General features: G+C 40.0%; 1 protein-coding gene across 7 annotated transcripts in view; it reads right to left on the bottom strand.

Annotated features, from left to right (window-relative positions):
• LOC140186899 (ATP-binding cassette sub-family C member 9-like) overlaps nucleotides 1-19,933 on the bottom strand; it is a 193,634-nt gene that overhangs the window by 83,325 nt on the left and 90,376 nt on the right. For 6 of the 7 annotated variants that reach the window (XM_072241652.1, XM_072241650.1, XM_072241657.1 and 3 more), the window contains exons 14-22: nucleotides 19,291-19,399; nucleotides 12,133-12,243; nucleotides 11,304-11,376; nucleotides 7,323-7,428; nucleotides 6,026-6,064; nucleotides 5,181-5,219; nucleotides 3,206-3,304; nucleotides 1,098-1,182; nucleotides 405-485 (exon numbers count right to left, since the gene is read on the bottom strand). In XM_072241652.1, the coding sequence (XP_072097753.1) occupies nucleotides 405-485; nucleotides 1,098-1,182; nucleotides 3,206-3,304; nucleotides 5,181-5,219; nucleotides 6,026-6,064; nucleotides 7,323-7,428; nucleotides 11,304-11,376; nucleotides 12,133-12,243; nucleotides 19,291-19,399 (742 nt within the window). The remainder of the gene's footprint in view (nucleotides 1-404; nucleotides 486-1,097; nucleotides 1,183-3,205; nucleotides 3,305-5,180; nucleotides 5,220-6,025; nucleotides 6,065-7,322; nucleotides 7,429-11,303; nucleotides 11,377-12,132; nucleotides 12,244-19,290; nucleotides 19,400-19,933) is intronic. The other variant, XM_072241653.1, reaches the window with a different exon arrangement.

Genomic DNA, 19,933 nt, shown 5'->3' on the forward strand with positions numbered 1-19,933 from the left:
CCACATAACTAGCTCTATGGGTCCTAACCTTCCAGACCGACCTGACACAAGGGACCATCTTGAAAGATTTGGTAAAGTCTGTATAACCAACATCACTTCCCAATGTACATGGACCTGAATGGTTTAGAAGGCTTAGAAGGATATGGGCCAACCAGAAGAAAATGGGACTACCTTGGATGGGTATCTGGTTGGCAAGGACAGGTGGAATTAAAGGGTTTGTTTCCATGCTATATGACCCAATACCCCATCCATTATGGACAACACAGTTGACAGATTAAAGTGTTAGCCAGGTGTTAATAAGGATGGAGCAGTGAACAGTCTGGTTCATTTTATTCTCATCAACAAAGCAGCTGCAATTGGCTACAAACAGATAATGCTCAATGCAAGATGTGTTGGATTCTTACCAGGAACACTGTACCAGTGTCTTGATACAAAGCTCGAGCTACAGAGATTCTCTGTCTCTGACCTCCGCTCAGGTTAATCCCCTAGAGTAACGAGGTGACATGATTAGCAGACTTGAAATAAAAAAAATCCTTCATACACTAACCAGTCCATATCAACCACAGTGCCCACCCAGCCAGTCACAATTTAAAAAAACACACACAAAATGCTGGTGGAACGCAGCAGGCCAGACAGCATCCATAGGAAGAAGCACAGTCAATGTTTCGGGCCAAGACCCTTCATCAGGACCAACTGAAAGACGAGATCTCTTACTATTTCTTCTTTCAGTTAGTCCTGACGAAGGGTCTCGGCCCAAAACGTCGACTGTGCTTCTTCCTATGGATGCTGTCTGGCCTGCTGCGTTCCACCAGCATTTTGTGTGTGTTGCTTGAATTTCCAGCATCTGCAGATTTCCTCCTGTTTACAATTTTACAAGTATCTTCTCATATCACCTCAACAATGCAGCTTGGATGATATGGCAGAAATTTAAGTGGTGTGACAAACAGGTCAGCCCTCCACCACTTGACTTATGATGCCCACAGTGTTCCACCCACGTGTGAAATCAGAATTGCAGTGAGTGAGAAAAGCATTCACAGTCTGAATCAAATTTACAAGGTGAACGGCACGGTCAAGATCATACATGTCCATGTATTTACCCTCTCTCCAATTTCAGTTTGGTCTCCAAATGGCAATAGATCAATGTCAGGCTGAAGTGAACAGGCATCAATGACGGCTTTGTACCTGAGAGGGCGAGAAATGAAAGGTGTGCCTGCATTAAGACATCAAGACAATTCAGTAGCAATAGTGCCTGCCACTGTTCAAGGGACATACAGGTTCAAAGGGGGCTGGAAAACTTGGCTCTTCCAAACTTCATGCTGGGCCGGCAAAATACGTTCATCACAGCAGGAAATAGAAAAGAGAAACAGTTAATGAAACAGGAAGGTACCATAACATTAGCAAAGCTAGAAGATGATGTACAGTACTCTGCAAAAGTCTTCAGCACATGTATAAAAATTCTGTAAAGAGAAAATGCTTTCAAAATAATGAAATAAATATCAAAATATCAAAAATTCACTATAAAGAGCAGTAAACAGTAAAAACTAAATCAAATCAATATTTGGTGTGACCACCCTTTGTCGTCGAAACTGCATTAATACTCTTAAGTGCACTATCGTGCAGTTTTATATGAAAATCTGCTGGTAGGGTGTTCTAAGCATCTTGGAGAACTTGCCACCATTCTTCTGCAGACTTTGGCCATCTCGCTTGCTTCTGTTTCTCCAGCTAATCCCAGACAGCCTTGACGATGTTGAGATCAGGGTTCTGTGGAGGCCATACCATCTGAAACCAAAATAACCTAGGGTGCCTAAGACTTTTGCATAGTACTGTGGTTTGTAATAATAACATCGGAATTGGTTTATTACTGCCATATGTCTCAAGGTACAGTGAAAAAATTTCCTTGCATATTGTTTATAAAGACCAAGTCATTATTCAATGAGGTAAAAGTAGATAAAACAATAATAGAACGCCAAATAAATTGCAGCGTAGATGACAATAAGGTACAAGATCATAATTAGGCAGATTGTGAGGTCAAGATTTAAGAGTCCATCTTACCTCAATTAATGTTTATAAGTCCCTTAACACTGACAGATTACCCAAAACCATCACTACTGTAACATGTAACCAACAAGATGTAGAAGGCAAACTCAATGGACCATGGTCTTTATCAGTCTAGGAATTCCTAGGTTCCTTGTGAAAATAATTCTATGATCAATGATAATGATCTCAGGAAAGCAGCCAACAGAATCAAGTACCATTCCTGGTCATTCTCACTTCTCCCTCCTCCATTCAGACAAAAGATACGAAGGTTTCAGAACATGTACCACCACGATCACGGACAGCTTCTACCCTGCTGATATCAGACTCTTGAATCGATCTCTCATACGATAAACATAAACACTTGATCTCAGTTTACATCACCTTATTTGTATACCAGCACCGCCTTTTCTCTATAACTCTATTGCTATATCCTACATCGTTTTTTTTCTTTTACTTCCTCAATGTACTAATGTTTGGAATGATCTGTTTGGATGATATGCAAGGAAAAGAAACTTCACTGTATCTGAGTATGTATGACAATAATAAACCAATTTCTAAAACTGTTGGTCCATTAGTTCTGGTGAAAAATATTTGCATCTTTACCTAATACCTTGTCAAGGCCCAGACACCATTAATTTACATCAATCAATCCCTCTTGCGGTTTACATTCATCATTAGATAACTTTACATTTTCTCTCTGTTCTCTTTATTTTTCTTGAAATTAATTTGATGCTAATGAATCTTATTCACTTGTCCATCATTCCTCCTGTTCATGGGTTAAGGAGAATGATGTCTGGGCAGACCTGACTGAAATACAATGAGACATGAACAGCAAGTTATAAAGTACAATTCTTGTTGGTTGTTTTAAGATTCAAGATGGTTTACTGTCATTCTTCAGGAAAATGAAATTATTGTTACTCTGGATCTGATGCAGCATAAAAAACACAATAAATATAAATACATATGATTAGTTAATATACAGTATATAGACAGATTGTATGTATATAAAATGATGCTAGGTACAGGAGTGTCTGTACATTAGATAACTCTTGACAGGAAATAATGAAGTCGTGGTGTTGGGGGTGGGGGTTAATGGGTTGACGTGTTGGAGTTTTAAGAGAGCCACTGTAAGAGTTTCAGTTCCACTTCTATTAACGGGAACAATTACCTTTGTTTTATAAAAGGACTCCCAAACGTAATGTTTTCTTCCACCGTTGTATTTAATAGCCAAGGCTTCTGAGCAGAATAAGCAACAGAATTTCGTGTTCTGCTTGAGATAAAGTTAAAGGCAGTTAAAGTGATGAATTTCGCCTTTATTGAAAACAGAAACATAATCACAGAAAACATTAAGCATTTAGGAGCTCAGGGCCTTGATTCAGAGCAATCATGAGCAAGACACACTCTTTTCTGACACAAAATACTTAGTTTGCATTTTACAGCGTACTCAAATGCTAAAGGACAGACACAGCAATAAAAAAAAGCCAAGCACAGCACCTATATAAAGTGTTTCCTTTCTTGAGTTCTATTTCTTGCTGTTAAAGTTGCCCTTTTGTTGTCCACCCAAGTCAGATTTGGCTTAATTTTCCTTTCTCTAGATTATTCTGTTTGTTCATCATTCAGTTCCCAATGCTTTCTGCTTTATGTGTGGCAAACCCGGAAGGAAAAAAAAATGTATCCTGTTCACAAAGCTCACTAGTTTTTCTGTCAATGAAAGTTGCAATGTAGGTTAACAAAACCAGAAATAATGAAGTAAAAGCTTGGCTAACTTCCACAGGAATAAATTGAAAACTGGAGATGATAAATTGGTCAGAAACTTGTCAACAATATTGTATACGTTTCTGAACTCCAGTTATAATGCTATGGAGTCAAGTGCAACAGAGATTTATGCAAAGAGGTCGAAACATACAACAAAGATTGATGAACTGTGTCTCTTTAGTCTGACACAGGGGTTCCCAAACTTTTTCTAAGCCATGGACCAATACCATTAAGCAAGAGGTCCACAGACTGCAGGTTGGGAACCCCTGGATAGGACAAAGCTAACCTATTGAAACATTTACGAAGGTGTTAGTCACTAGTCTAATGAGTAATGTATTTACATTATGCCATGCACAACTTCTGGTTTAAATTATATAGGAAGGATAACTGTTGGCTGATAATGGGCATCTAATACTTGGAGAAAGGCAGGATTGATCAGATTTAAATTGGCTTTATTTGTCACATGTACTTCAAAATATACAGTGAAACGTGTAATTTGCATTAATTCAAATCAGCAAGGACTGTGCTGGGCAGCCCACACTTCAATATCCTCACTCGGAAGTATCTACAAGAGGTGTGTCTGCCACTCGATGAGCTACAGATCATTCATCCCCTTGATTATTAAGTGTTGCTGCGTGTCCTTCAGGGCTAGCCTGGCTGTCACCTACTGATGTTTAAACATTTGCACTGGGAATTTTGATGGACATTTTAATGGGGAACCCAATCCCTGACAAAGTGGAGTCCTGACTCTTGGGAGATAACAGGCCTGGAATTCTCTCAAAGCACACCATCCATTGTATAAACACAAGAGATTCTGCAGATGCTGGAAATCCAAAGTAACACACACAAAATGCTGGAGGAGCTCAGCAGGTCAGGCAGCATCTATGAAGAGGAATAATGGTCTCCACTGGAAACTTCGACCATCCATTGTATTGTAGGCTCGAAGCTCACATTGGTTCGAAATATGAAATTCCCTCAAGCATACCATTAGTTCTGTGGATTAGCCTCTCGTCATCTATGCCCTTTGTGCTTGACTTTAAGGATTGGTACTGCCAAGCCAAAAACGGGAAGAGCCCAATATCATCGCTATTATTTCAGATAGGACCAAGTGTGACTACAAATGACCAGCATCACATGCAGTGAAAATGGACGGAGCCCTCCCATTGGAGCCATTGGCAGGAGCTTTGACAGAATTATGGAAATACCAGCTAAGCAGGAGAAAGCAATGCTGAGGAGACTAGATAAAGAAGAACCAATACATGGAATAGGATTGTTTAGTTCCAAGTGTAAAAAGCATTACCACTGGTGTGATGGTTATCAGGATGAAGTATCACTAGAAAAATAATACAGCACACAATTAGTTATGAGTAAAGAATAAGAAAGAGTACCTCCTAGTCGCCTCCAACACAGGCTCAATCTCATGTGCACTGCAATTTACGGTAAAACCAAGTTAGCGACAAAAATGTGGTTGAGGCAATAGGTTACTCACTTAGAATTTATTTCACAGCCCAGAGCTTTTTTTTTAAAATTTTGCAGAGAGATCTTATTTTCTTCCCATTACCCAAATGCTGTTCAGTAGTTAATCAGGGAACAAAAGAGAGGGACAGGAAAAGAAACAAAATTCTTCCATAGTGAGCTGTAATTCTTTGTGAATAGTTAATCCGGAGTTTATCAGCAAGAGGATGCTATGTCCTTGTATGGAGGAATCTAACAAACTATGAGCTTGATTATTCAGAATAGTGTTAGGAAACTCATGAAAAGATGTGTGCAAACTTGAAACTTCCTTGTCTGTTGGAGCTGGTGCCCAATTGAAATTGGATCGATATACTTTTGCAGGATGGAATTTGAACCACAATAGGTAAATGAAGCCTCACAAGTGAGGAGCTGCAGTTTTAACCTTAAAAGGGAAGTCTGTAATCACCTCCCTTATACAAATGGGTGCAAAATCCTAAAGGGGTGTAGATTGAGGTCAAGAAGACCAATACATTTTGATTTGGGTCAGAATTTGAAATATTTATGGAGATAAGGCTATGGTATGAAGGGATCACAAAAGGGCAGAGTTATAGAACACATACTCAACAGGTGAGAAAAGAAAACATCCAAAGGGAAAAATGAATTCCTAATATGGCAGTGTACACTCCTCTACCTCAAAGCAGAAAAATTTCAATCCCAAAAACAAAGATTCCATTCATAGATGCAGACCAAAATGTACATATAAAGTACTTCAAAATACCTCCATGATGTTTCCTGGTTCATCTCATTTTCAGGTTCCCTAAAGTTTGTGCCAAAAAAAAAAGAATCACCATTGTCAGGATTAGTGAGCATTACAAACTGCAGGTTCCATTGTATCAGACACCACTTAACATGAGAATAATGTTCATTTACCAATATAGCTTCTGTAGAGTTTGTCTGTAAGATGGTGCCTTCAAGAAGAGAATCAGCACAACGATACCGGAACTAGGTCAATATCAACGTAATTTTTTTTCCAAGTACATTTACAGGATATCACCGTATACCACCCTGAGATTCATTTTCTTGCAACCATTTACAGGAAAGTAAAGAAATTCAATAGAATTTATGAAAAAAATCTATGCATAAACTAAGATTGATGAACACAATGTGCAAAAGAAAGCACATCATGCAAATAAAAAACAAAAACTGAGAATATTAGAATAATATAGAATCCAAAAGGCTAAATTATAGTGTTAACTACCTTCATGGATGTGACAACATAACCATCCATATCTATCACTCTCTCTTTATGTCACTGTTAATTGTGTATGATACTAAGCCTCCGCTTCAAAAAAAGACTTCACTTCTCAGAATAAATATGACTTTAATTTATATGGTGTTTGTGACTAAGTAAAAAATCACAAGGAACTATAAAGAACGTGGTTCGGATGGAAATGAACATTAAGCCAAAGATTAAGTCTGGTGATGATCAAATGTTTGGTAGGGAAGATAAGTTACAAAATACAAATCCTCTGACATGTTATTTTGTATCCCTCATCAGTTTTGGCATCTGTTTAATAATACTGTGGGACAACTTACAGGCCAGATCAGGTGGGTGAGCTGGATGTTTTCCCTGAACTAGCATAGTTGTGGCATTGCTGGCTGTTTTCAATGGTTGCTATCTCAGGCACTAGACCATAAATTAAAAATATTGTCTCGATCACTTTCAGAACTTGGGATTGGACTCATGATGCATGAGTTTCAAAGTTACCAGCTGTACCCCATCAATGCTGATGTAAAGGAAGGTTGAATCAGATGAACAAGTTTATCCTCAATGGTTTCAAGAAACATGCACAGAGATAGCATATGTGAACAGTACTCCGTTTCCAAAATATCACCCTGTACATGCCATTAAATTGTATTTAAGAATTGAATGTGGCTAAATGTGTGCGTTTTACTGAGAACAAATAACAAAGGATTTCTCACTAAAAATTTGGCACATGGGGTTTTGTCTCTCTTTATTTCACTGCAATAAATTTTAACAATATATTTTCCTTCAACATTACAATTTTACTTACTTGCTCCAATATACGCTGCCAGAAACTTTCTGCATCTCTCCAAGTGTTGCCAGGAGAAGGGAAGATTTCCCACATCCTACCTGCCCTACTATCATTGTCAGCTGGCCTGGAAATAAACACCACATACAGATCAATATTTTGTCAGTTTGACATCAGGTAATCTCTTGACTGAATTTCCTAGTAATTTTTTTCACTAATTCGGTTTAGACAATGTGAGAACATGATCAAAAATAATCAAAAATAATGACTTCTAGTCAACATGGCAATGCTCCCATGGCAATGTCGACATCTTCTGGAAAGACCACAAATCTATATATTTCACTTCTTTTATAACTTTTACGTCTGGTTTTCATCTTGAATGTGTTTCTGAAACTGTTGGAGCCTGTGATTTGTAGCGTGGTGTCGTTTGGGTGATCCAGTGCTTTGCTGTCTCCGAGAGGCAGGGAGTGTAAGCCTCATGCTGGGGAGGTTGCAGGAGGCGCGAGCTAATGTTTGACTACATTTTGCTAATTAAAGTTTCCATTGTTCACTGATTAAAGCAACGAGGGGGATTGAAATATTGAGACGGATGCAGAAGGTGACCACCAGCTGCCTGCTTTCTGATCGCTAGTGGGATCGCTCTGCTGCTGGAAAGGAGAGCCTGTGTGGCCTTCTGCTGTGCCCAAGATTTTCTGCATTTTGGATATAGATTATGGACTTTTTTTCAGTCTTATAGTTTTTTTTATTCTGTGTTTTCACCCACTCTTTCTCTTGTTTTGTGTGGGGGAGGGGGATTTGGGGGTCAATGTTCTTGTGCTATTTTGTGAGGGCGAGGGGGTTCTGTGGGGTTCGATGTTCTTGTTGCATTTTTTTTGTTAGTTTTTCTGTGCCGGGAGAGGTAGATTTGGAGGCCGATGTTCTCTTTGCATTTTCTGCAAAGAGGGGCGGGCTTGAGAGGAGTGTCAATGTTCCAGTTGAGTTTTTGATTTTTTTTTGAACGGGGAGAGGGGTATTTAGGGTCCAATGTTCCTGTTGTGTTTCGTGTGGGTGGGGGGGCGCGTTTTGAGGGTGGATGATCATATGACCATTCTTTTTTTCTTGGTTTTGTGGCTATCTGGAGAAGAAAAATTTCACAGCTGTATACTTTGCTATTAACCATATAACCATATAACAATCAGAGCACAGAAACAGGCCATCTTGGCCCTTCTAGTCCGTGCCGAACTCTTACTCTCACCTAGTCCCACCGACCTGCACTCAGCCCATAACCCTCCATTCCTTTCCTGTCCATATAGCTATCCAAGTTAACTTTAAATGACAACATCGAACCTGCCTCAACCACTTCCGCTGGAAGCTCGTTCCACACAGCTACCACTCTCTGAGTAAAGAAGTTCCCCCTCATGCTACCCCTAAACTTTTGCCCTTTAACTCTCAATTCATGTCCTCTTGTTTGAATCTCCCCCACTCTCAATGGAAAAAGCTTATCCACATCTACTCTATCTATCCCCCTCATAATTTTAAATACCTCTATCAAGTCCCCCCTCAACCTTCTACGTTTCAAAGGATAAAGACCCAACTTGTTCAACCTTTCTCTGTAACTTAGGTGATGAAACCCAGGTAACATTCTAGTAAATCTTCTCTGTACTCTCTCTATTTTGTTGACATCTTTCCTATAATTCGGTGACCAGAACTATACACAATATTCCAAATTTGGCCTTACCAATGCCTTGTACAATTTCAACATTACATCCCAACTCCTATACTCAATGCTCTGATTTATAAAGGCCAGCATACCAAAAGCTTTCTTCACCACCCTATCCACATGAGATTCCACCTTCAGGGAACTATGCACCATTATTCCTAGATCCCCCTGTTCTACTGCATTCTTCAATGCCCTACCATGTATGTCCTATTTTGATTAGTCCTACCAAAATGTAACACCTCACGTTTATCAGCATTAAACTTCATCTGCCATCTTTCAGCCCAATCTTCTAACCGGCCTAAATCTCTCTGCGAGCTTTGAAAACCTAATTCATTATCCACAACTCCACCTATCTTAGTATCATCTGCATACTTACTCATCCAATTTACCACCCCATCATCCAGATCATTAATGTACATGACAAATAACACTGGACCCAGTACAGATCCCTGAGACACACCACTAGTCACTGACCTCCAATCTAACAAACAGTTATCCACCACTACTCTCTGGCATCTCCCATCCAGCCACTGCAAAATCCATTTTACTACTTCAATATTAATACCTAACGATTGAACCTTCCTAAACAACCTTCCGTGTGGGACCTTGTCAAAGGTCTTACTAAAGTCCATATAGACAACATCCACCGCTTTACCCTTGTCAACTTTCCTGGTAACCTCTTCAAAAACTTCAATAAGGTTTGTCAAACATGACCTTCCACGCACAAATCCATGTTGACTGTTCCTAATCAGACCCTGTCTTTCCAGATAATTATATATACCATCCCTAAGAATACTTTCCATCAATTTACTGATGTCAAACTCACAGGCCGATAATTGTTAGGTTTACTCTTGGAACCCTTTTTAAACAATGGAACAACATGAGCAATATGCCAATCCTCCGGCACCATGCCCGTTTCAAATGACATTTGAAATAAATGAACCTTTGAAGCAAAATGAATTCCTTATATACTGTTGCTGAGACTGGAACCTCACAATCTAAGGAGAGAAGATGGCTGCTTCATCCAGCCTAGCTGATCCACAATTCAAAGTGCCAATGGATGTCCATGTGCCAAATTCTACTTAAATTCCTTCATATCAGGTCATCAAATATGTATTAGCCCCAGGTTCAATATTAACAAGTGATTTTATTATCATTTGTGGAACTGAGTGCCAATGATTTTTCATTCTCCGTTCATACAGCTTGTTCCTAACTTTACTTCTGAAAGTCTCGTCAAGATTAGTTTGTTGTGCACCGAACCCGATTAAGGAGATTAAGGCATCAAAAAAGGTGGAAGGTGAACCAGTGCTCCAAGTCAGGCAGGATCCCCCACCCAAGCCCATCCTGCCTGCCTGCATCTGATCTGTCTCTCTCTTTTCTCGTTATTATCAATGGGTGTGAGGTGCAGGGTTCTTCCCTGGCTGCACTCGCTTCAGCACTGAACTGGCTCCGTGGCTGTCCACTCTCTTTCAGGGACTCTGCAGTTCATGTTCTGTATATTATTTATTTACCTTTTTAATTGTTTGCACGATTTGCTGTTTTTTCCCGCAAATTTGACATTTGACTGTTTTGGTTGTGTGGGGTTTTTCTTGGATTCTACTGTGTTTCTTTGTTTTGTGGCAGCTTGCAAGAAGATGTATCTCCAGGCTGTATATGGTATACATACTTCGACAATAAATGTACTTTGAACTTTGAAGTTAGAGAAGTCGATGTTTATGCCGTCAGGTTGGAGGCTACCAAGGTGGCATGCCATCCAGTTGGAGTGGCCAGCAAAAATTTGGCTCATTCTGCCCCCTTGGTGAGGTAGGAATGGATTAATTGGGCATGATGATCCCAGGTTTTGCACATCATCTAAATCAGCCCCTAGTAGATTTTAAACACTAAGATTCAATCAACAAAATCGGCCCATTTACATCCTTGTTTATTCCAATACAGGTTCTCCCCTTCCTACAAACAGATGATTTATATACAGCTTGAGCAGCTGAGAGGCTGGTGGGAGGGATTTGCCAGCTGCCGTGTGTCTGCGAGCACGTTCTACCACATGTGAACTTGATTCTGAAAGACTTGAGAGAAATTTGAATGGCTGAGTTAAATATCCTGGTTTAGCTACACACTGCCTTTGGTTTACCTATGATTTTATTTAAATATATTGCTGGGTTACTACATCTCCGACTTGCAAGCTATTTGGGTTTTTAACAGTTCCCTGTTGTAACCTAGGGAAGACCTATAAATTCAGTTCATTCCGTTGTTAGTAATTTGAAAATTTTACCAAAGGTTCAATAAGTGGAAATTACATGTGTTACCTGTTGGAATTCTTATACTGATATCTGAAAGAGTTACTACACCACTGCTCCAAGAAAAGGATCCACGGGTGACCTGCAATTTTAAAGTTAGAGTGAGATATTATTTCATATTGGAAGAAGCAACTAAATTACAAAGTTTTTTTGCATTTTTAAATCTAACAGATTTAACTTGAGAATTATAGAATCATAGTATGTTGCAACACAAAAGCCATCATCTTTGGTGGAAATTCTCAACTAATCCCCTTCCCTAATACTTTTTCCATTGGTCAATTATCCAACTCTTTTTAGAATATTGTGACTGTCCCTGTTTGTACACCATTTCAAAAAGCAATCCATTGGTTCTGCAAATATAGCCTAGTCTGTAAAAGAAAATGGTTATTTTGACAATCCACTACTGCCTTTTTTCCTCCATCAAAGACACCTCCAGTAATTCTCCATTCAGCCTGTGTTGTAGTAGACCGCTTCTCTAGTCTAGGCATGCAACTGAGATCCCTCGTTGATGGTGCAATTAGTAACTATTGAAAAATCAGGATTTCTTTGTTTTATATGCAATTTAAATTTACCAAAACAAATAGCACTGAACATACGTTACATCCAAGGATTTTACATTGTTTGAATTAAAAATTTATCATTGTGATTAAAGGCCAGATATGAATGCTCTCACAGTCTGGCCTCTGTCAACTGTGGGAAAGACATGCCCTGCCTCCCTTATAATTCCCGAGGCACAGTGGGAACTGCCCATGCATTTTCATTCCTCTCTGCACAGATAAACAGGGATTAGTCGTGTGAGAACCACTGATTTAAGATAGGAAACAATTATGTTAATCACCTTGACCACCACATCTTCAGTATCCCTGGACAGAAAGTATCTCCCCTGTGGCTGCTCATATCCTTCCAGATTCCCTTTCAGGGCGTGTCTTCTGTGAAAAGCCTTGGCGTGCTGTAACAAAAGAAAACTGTTACAATCAAACCCACTCAATGCCGACTGTGTTCAACTTTTACTTGCACCTCATCGTGGAATCTCCAACTTCATCTCAATTATTGTCTCCTTCCCAGTCACAACACACACACAGTATCAATCCAAATCCTTGTCATATCTATGCAACCCTATTATCTTTGGGAGGAGATTGTGAGCACAAGGGGGATTGGGTAAAGTTGGAAATATAAATATTAACGCTCTGGTTACCTTGTTCCAACTTAATGAAACTGAGATGGGGAGTTGAGCATCAGCTGCCAGAAGGCAGAATAGAATTTTAAATACAACAGGCTTATCTATCATGTTTAAGCATCTTGGTTCACATTCCTTAATTAGCCCTTGGAAAGGATCAGCCTGGCCTCCTGAGTTATTTTTTCCCAGGTTTCTGGCTTACTTAAGATTTCCAGCATCTGCATTTTATTTTGATTTTCAGCCTTTGGATCTCCTCCACTGAAATCTATCCCTCCTCAGAACAGCCTTTCTGATCTTTCCTCATCTATCCATCCTTTCAGTGTAGATTGGCTAATCCATTCTCCATCACTCTGACAATGATAGATTCTCGCTCTGTACTGTCCCTGCTTTCTGAAGAGAGAACATGGTGGGAGAGCTATCTGCTTCTGCTGGGTAGATGCTTCATCCAATGGGCATAAGACTGATCGTAAATAAAAGTTTGCTTGGGCTTTCAAAGATCCAAAATGGATGACTTTGCACCTCCCCACTTTGGAATTCATCTACCTCAGATTTACTGACTTCCTCCATTTAGCACAGTCCGTTTTCGCTGTCTTCCATTCCAGCCACGCTATTTATTGCACCACCTAACTTAGAATCAGCAAACTTGTATGGGTCTTTTATAAACAACATGGAAAGCTGTGGCCCAAGAACCAATTCTTGACAGGGGGGGGGGGGGGGAGGGGCAGTCACCATTAGTAATCACTGTTATGTTTTGTAATTCCAGAAATCAATCAAAAGAAAAACACAAGAACTGGGAGGTGCATGTCTAATTACTTTTAGTTTCGTGAGACACGCACTTATGATGTGGTGGTTTAATGACATATGCCATTCAAGTACTTTTACATATAACGCATAATGAATTATGTAAACAAATAATGTTTAATGAAAAATATGCAATATTACTCAAATATTAAATGCATTACCCTTCTTAGCTATAAATTCCAACTCAATATAGAACATATCTCAATTATATACACATAATGATAGAAAATACACCTACTATATAGACATCCATAGCATAATAAATTTTAAATTGTCCCACTTAGGCCAAAAGGTTTAATTGCTTTGGAGGATTTCTTACTCTTCTGGGATAAGGGGGGAGGAGAAGATGGTGATGCTACGCAGCGCGTGCGGCCGCTCCGAATTGATATCATATTTGTTAAATAGGGGCCGTGCACAATCCTGATTTGATGGAGGAACATCTGGAGAAACTTCTGAAATGTCTGCTTCGCTGCCGCTGCTACTGTGCAATTAAGAATCTCCGGAGGGGAAGGCCCCAAATCTTTGGCTTTGCCTATTGCCTGTTGCCGGGGCCAGGGTCGAAGCACTCAGCAGAGATGGTGTTCAGTGCTTGGTGTCAGAGGGCTGGTCGGAGGCTCGAAGTTTTCGGGCAGACTCAGAGTCGGACTGTGGTCGGGTGCTTCCAGGATGCTGCATCGGCAAGTTTGCGGTGCTGGAAGCTCATGGCAGGGAGAGTTTCTCCCTTCAACCATCTGCGTGAGATGATGGGACTTTCAAGAGACTTTGAGACTTTTTTTTTTACCGTGCCCATGGTCTGTTCATCATCAAATTACGGTATTGCTTTGCACTGTTGTAACTATATGTTATAATTATGTGGTTGTTGTCAGTTTTTTTTAGTCTTGGTTTGTCTTGTGTTTCTGTGATATCATTCTGGAGGAACAAATTGTATCATTTCTTAATGCATGCATTACTAAATGACAATAAAAGAGGACTGCGTGTCCTCATAATCTAATCTAATCTAATGTCTTCAAACAACAGGAATTCTGCAGATGCTGGAAATTCAAGCAACATACATAAAAGTTGCTGGTGAACGCAGCAGGCCAGGCAGCATCTCTAGGAAGAGGTGCAGTCGACGTTTCAGGCCGAGACCCTTCGAAAGGCCTCGGCCTGAAACGTCGACTGCACCTCCTCCTAGAGATGCTGCCTAATCTAATGTCTTGCCTGACAAGGTGGGGAGGGAAGTCACTCTGCTTGGCAGGTGAGACTTGTGGCTGTGAAACTATCTCAGATTCTGAGGCCCCATCCATGCTGGTTGCAGGATTTGACTCTGAGGCTGTGGGAACTGGTTCTGACAGATCTGGGCACCTTTCCTCTCTAACAACTGACTCTGATCTCCTCAACTGATCATTGTGTCATCTTCAGATGATATCAGACGCAATCTCCACTGTGTAGGGGAGTGATCCAGTTCTGTCCTGAATCAGTCCAAGTACCCACTTTTGAACCTGGGTAGGCCCTCACTACGACTGCTTGTCCAGAAGTGACACATTGAACCTCCTTGTTTGGGGAGCCCTCAATTTGTCTCAGCTGTTTGTCCCGCGTACTCCTTCTGAATTGGGTTTGAGGAGATGCAAGCGCAAAGGTTAATCTGGGAACAGCATAGCTGGTGGGTCGTTGGTTGTGGAGTGTTCTGCATTGCGAGGTGCAAAGAGGAAATTGGCGAGCTTCTGATTCAGTGTTAGTGTGATGGTTCTGTTGACATTGCTCACTGTGCACTCTTTAGACTCCGGGTAAATCTTTCTGCCAAACCATTTGTAGCTGGGGGTGTAGTGCAGATGCAGCATGTCTTATCCCATTCATTTTCACAGGAATGACTGAAACTGTTCTGCTGCAAACTATGGCCCATTGTCACTGACTAAGTGTCCTAGAACACCAGTCCTTAGAAGATGCTTCTCAAAACAACAACAATGTGTGAGGCTGTAGTGGAGGCTACCGGAAACTCTTCTGTACACTTTGTAGCTGCGCCCACTACTACCAAGAAAGCTTTGCTTATGAATGATCTGGCAAAATCCATATGAATCCTCAGTCAGGGCAACGCAGGGGAATCCCAGATGGCGAGGCACTGCTTTTGGCATCTTCTGGATGTGTTAGTATCCCAGACAGTGCATGGCAAGCTGCTTGATCTACAGATCTATCCCAGGCCACCAGACAAATCTTCCAGCCAATGCTTTCATTATGACTAGCATGTATTTTCCTAAACACTTTAGCCCTCAGCTCGGATGGTACAACATCTCTCAATCACCTTCAGGGGCAAGTTCATCCCGGCGCTGGTAAAACTGGGGGAAACTGGAATTTCTCCTGCATATTCCATCCACTTTTTGGTGGCCATGTAGACCTCAGACAGTATAGGGTCGTTTCTGGTCTCCCTTTGGATCTTCTCTACCGTAATAGGGTGACTTTCAATTTGCATTATGGAGAATACGTCAAGAGGAGTATATCTTTAGTAAATTTCACAAGTATTCCCTTTTTCAAGGGTAAACAGGACAATCCATCAGCATTTCCATGATTAGTTGTCCTCTTGAATTCGATCTTATAATTGTGTCCTCTAAGAAACAGAGCCCAATTCTGCATTTGTGCTGCTGCTGTTAGTGGAACACCCTTCTGTGGATTGAAAATGGACACCAGTGGTTGATGATCAGTAATGAGGGTAAACTCTCTCCCATAGAAGTACTGGTTGAAATGCTTTACACCCCAAACCAGATGCAAGGCCTCTCTGTCAATCTGTGCATAATTTTTCTCTGCAGCGGAAAGGAACATGATGCAAAAGCTATGGGCATTCTCTTCCGTCACTCATAACATATAGCATGACTGCACCTACGCCACAAGACAACGTGTCACAGGCAAGCTTCACAGGATGATATGGATAGTAATGTATGGGTATAGTTCCTAACATCACATTTTCTTTCGGAAAGCCAACTCACACTGCTTTGTCCATTACCACTTCTTCCCAATCTGTAGTCATGAGTTCAAGGGGTGGAACACCGTAGCCAGGATTGTCAGGAATCTGTTATACTAATTGACCTATCCTAAGAAGGACTGCAACTGTGACATGGCCTTTGACCTTGGGACATCCACCACTGCTTGAATTTTCTCAGTACACGTGTGTCATTCTTGTGTATCAATGGTGTAACCACAGTAAGTGATGTTTGGTTTAAAGAATTCACACTTGTCACATCATGCTCTGAGCCCATAACCTTTTAATCTTTTTAGCTCCTTCTTGAGATTTTAGAGATGTTCCTTGATATCCTCAGTGTTAACAATGTCATCTGGGTAACACAGTGCCTGGGCAACCTTGCAGCTTTCTGCCAGAATGCAGGTACGGATGCTACTCCAAAAATAAGCCTATTATAGTGAAAAAACCCTTTGTGAGTACTTATGGTGAGAAACACTTTGGATTTGCATCTCCATCTGTAGGTAAGCCTTAGCTATGTCCTCTTTGCTGATGTGTTTTCTTCCAGAAAGGTTTACAAAGATATCCTCTATCCTGGTCAGAGGGCATTAATCTACTTTAGGTACTGGGCTGATGGTGACCTTAAAATCACCACAGATCCTTACAGGTTCATCCTCATTGGTTACTGAGATGACTTGGATTGCCCATGGGCTCCCCTCAACCTTGGAAAGAATTCCTTTACCCTCCATGTGATCTACCTCACAGCTACTTTATCATGGATGGTATAAGGAACCAGACAGGCTTTGTAAACCCGGGGTGTGGCATTTTCATTTAACACTACTTTATCCTTGATATGTTTGAGCTTTCCACTGCCATCCTTAAATGCTGCTGTGTCATCATCCAGTACCCTTCTGAAATCATTTCAGTTGACTCTATTGCAGGGTATCAGGTATGCAAATACTGGATGTATCTTTGAAATGCAGCTCAAACTCATATTATGGAATGACTGAAACAGCTGAGCCAGTGTCCATTTCCATTTTAATTAATTTGCCATTCACTTCTGGTAAATAAGCCATATTGCTTGTCTAGTTAGTTTTCACATTTTAAATCTCAAGGCTACTCAGTCCTGTATCACTCTCATCACTATAAAATTTTTCATCAACAGCATGTAGATTAGTACTCTTTTTGAAACTGCAACTTGACTTTTTATATTTTTCTCCTCCCTGTGCAGTCCATTTATTTTTGTCTGTCTGACATGCTCTTTGTATGTGTCCCACTTTGTGCATTTTCTGCAAGCTTCGCCTTTAAACCTGCATTGGCCTGCTGTATGTGAGCCTCTGCCACAATGGTAACACAATTGGTTTGGCCAGACAGGCTTCTGTTTAGACATTGCAATTTTGTTCACGCTCACCTTCATTCCTGATTGCAACTCAATTGCATCTCTGGCCACTGTTTCCATTAATACAGCAATTTGGACTTCTCTTTTAAATGTGAGTTGTACTTCATTTAGGAGTCATCTTTGAATGTTTTCTTGTAAGGTTCCACAAACTAAATGATTACAGTGCATCATTAAGCCTCCATCACTGAACTAGCAATTTCTTCAATTCGGCCACATAATCTAAAATGAACTCCCCTATCTTTTGATTATGCTTATGAAACCTAAAGTATTCTGCAATTAACAGTGGTTTTGGTTCTAAATGTACCTGCATTATGTTGACAATATCAGCAAAGCTAATTTTGGCTGAAAAACAGTCAAACTTCTAAGCAAACTGTACGGTCTTCCACCAATTGAAATCAGCAAATCTGACCCTCATTTTGCATCAGTCATTCCATTTGCTTTAAAATACTGCTCAATTCATTCAGTATATATAATCAAGTTATCTGTTGTGCAATTGAACACATCTATCATTCTGATGTAGCCAGCCATTTCTGCACTTGTTCTTTATTTATAATTATCATCTGCCACTCTCTATTTATGAATCTGTGAATTTCATTCATTTTCTGCCACTTTTCTTAACTTAACCATCTCTCTCACCCATTTCTAAAGAGAAAAAAATGTGCTGTATTTTTTTTTAATTGGAACGTCTCTCTCCTCCCTTCCAACGTAAAAAGGAAAACCATGCTGCACTTCAACAAGTAGATAGTCATCTTGGGAACACTTTCAAAACTTCCTCATTGCCACTGCTACGTTTTGTAACTCCAAGAATTAATCAAAAGAAAAACACAGAAACCTGAGATGCATGTCTACTTACATCTACTTTCATGATGTGCGTATTTAGGACATGGTGGCATTATGACGTATGCGATTGACGTACTTTTACATAAAGCCCATAATGAATTATGTGAACAACAAAGAATGCTTAATCAAACAAAATATTTACAATATTATTCAAATATTACTGAAATTTCAAATACACAACAATGTCCTGCCAAATGGACCTTATTGCCATTATCCTTGCTCTACCTCTCAGGTCTTAAATCAAATTTCCACCATGAAAAGCCATTTCCAAGCTCCTCTATTTTATATTTTTTTAAAATTTTGCAAATGAAACATTTAACTAAATAGCACACAAGTCAACTGTTACCTAACATTGAAATACAGCAACAAGAACAATGACTGTCAAGCAGGGTGCCAGATTTTTGATAAGTCACATAAATAACATTTGGATGACCTCATTGTTTTAGATTTAGTGAAAATTAAATTTATAGCTTCATAGTTTATCATTCTTCAACATTTAGACAGTTCAGTCACTTAACACTGTAGTAGCAAAGCTCAAGAAGAAATAAAGGGCTCTCTGATATGTAACCAACAGAAGATTTATGTTTGACTGAGAAACTGCATGAAACAATTGTCCTTGTATTGCAAACTCAGAGTTATGTCTTCTAAACCAGAGCAAAGTATGTTTAAATGCGAGGCAATTTGTCTGATGTTATCTTTGATTTATATGGCTCTGTATAGTTTCCAGTTTTTCATCTTAAGCACAGCAGTTTATCCAGCATTGGTCACATCAGTATTGAACATGTTTATTCTGCTCACACTGGTTTCTGAAAAAACTCATCCATACTTCAGCTCAGTTTAACCTGTTACTTACAACTCCTGAATGTTTCTTGCAGGTCTCCACATTCAGTGAAGTCTCGCCACCCCGAAATCCATCATTTGAAATCTCATCACTGGTCAGAAACTCGTTCAACTTCTGTTCACTGGTGGAAATGTGCCAGAAGAAAATTAGTTTCAGCATTGTGTGAGCGAGACAAAGATTCATACGTAAAGAGTCAAGACTCAGGGTAAAAATAGTAAGTTAATTTGCCGATACCGTGTGCACTTTGCAATCAGCAAAAAGCTTTACAAAACATAGAACACAGAACATTACATCATTCTACAAGCCCTTCAGCCACGATGCTGTGCAGACCTTTTAACCCACTCTAAGATCAATCATACCCTTCCCTCCTACATAGCTCTCCATTTTTAATATCATCCATGTGCCTAGGAGTTTCTTAAATTCCCTTAATGTATCTGCCTCTACCACCACCCGTCAAGGCGTTCCATGCACCAACCACCCTGTGTAAAACAACCTACGTCTGATCAACCCCTACACTTTCATCCAATCATCTGAAAATTACGGACCCTGTATTAGATATCCTTCCCCTTGGAAAATGTCTCTGGCTATCCACTCTATCTATTCCTCTTACCAGCTGGTAGAGCTCTATCAAGTCACCCCTCATCCTCATTCATTC

The sequence above is a fragment of the Mobula birostris genome, chromosome 23 (assembly GCF_030028105.1).
Source record: "Mobula birostris isolate sMobBir1 chromosome 23, sMobBir1.hap1, whole genome shotgun sequence".
NCBI lineage: Eukaryota > Metazoa > Chordata > Chondrichthyes > Myliobatiformes > Myliobatidae > Mobula > Mobula birostris.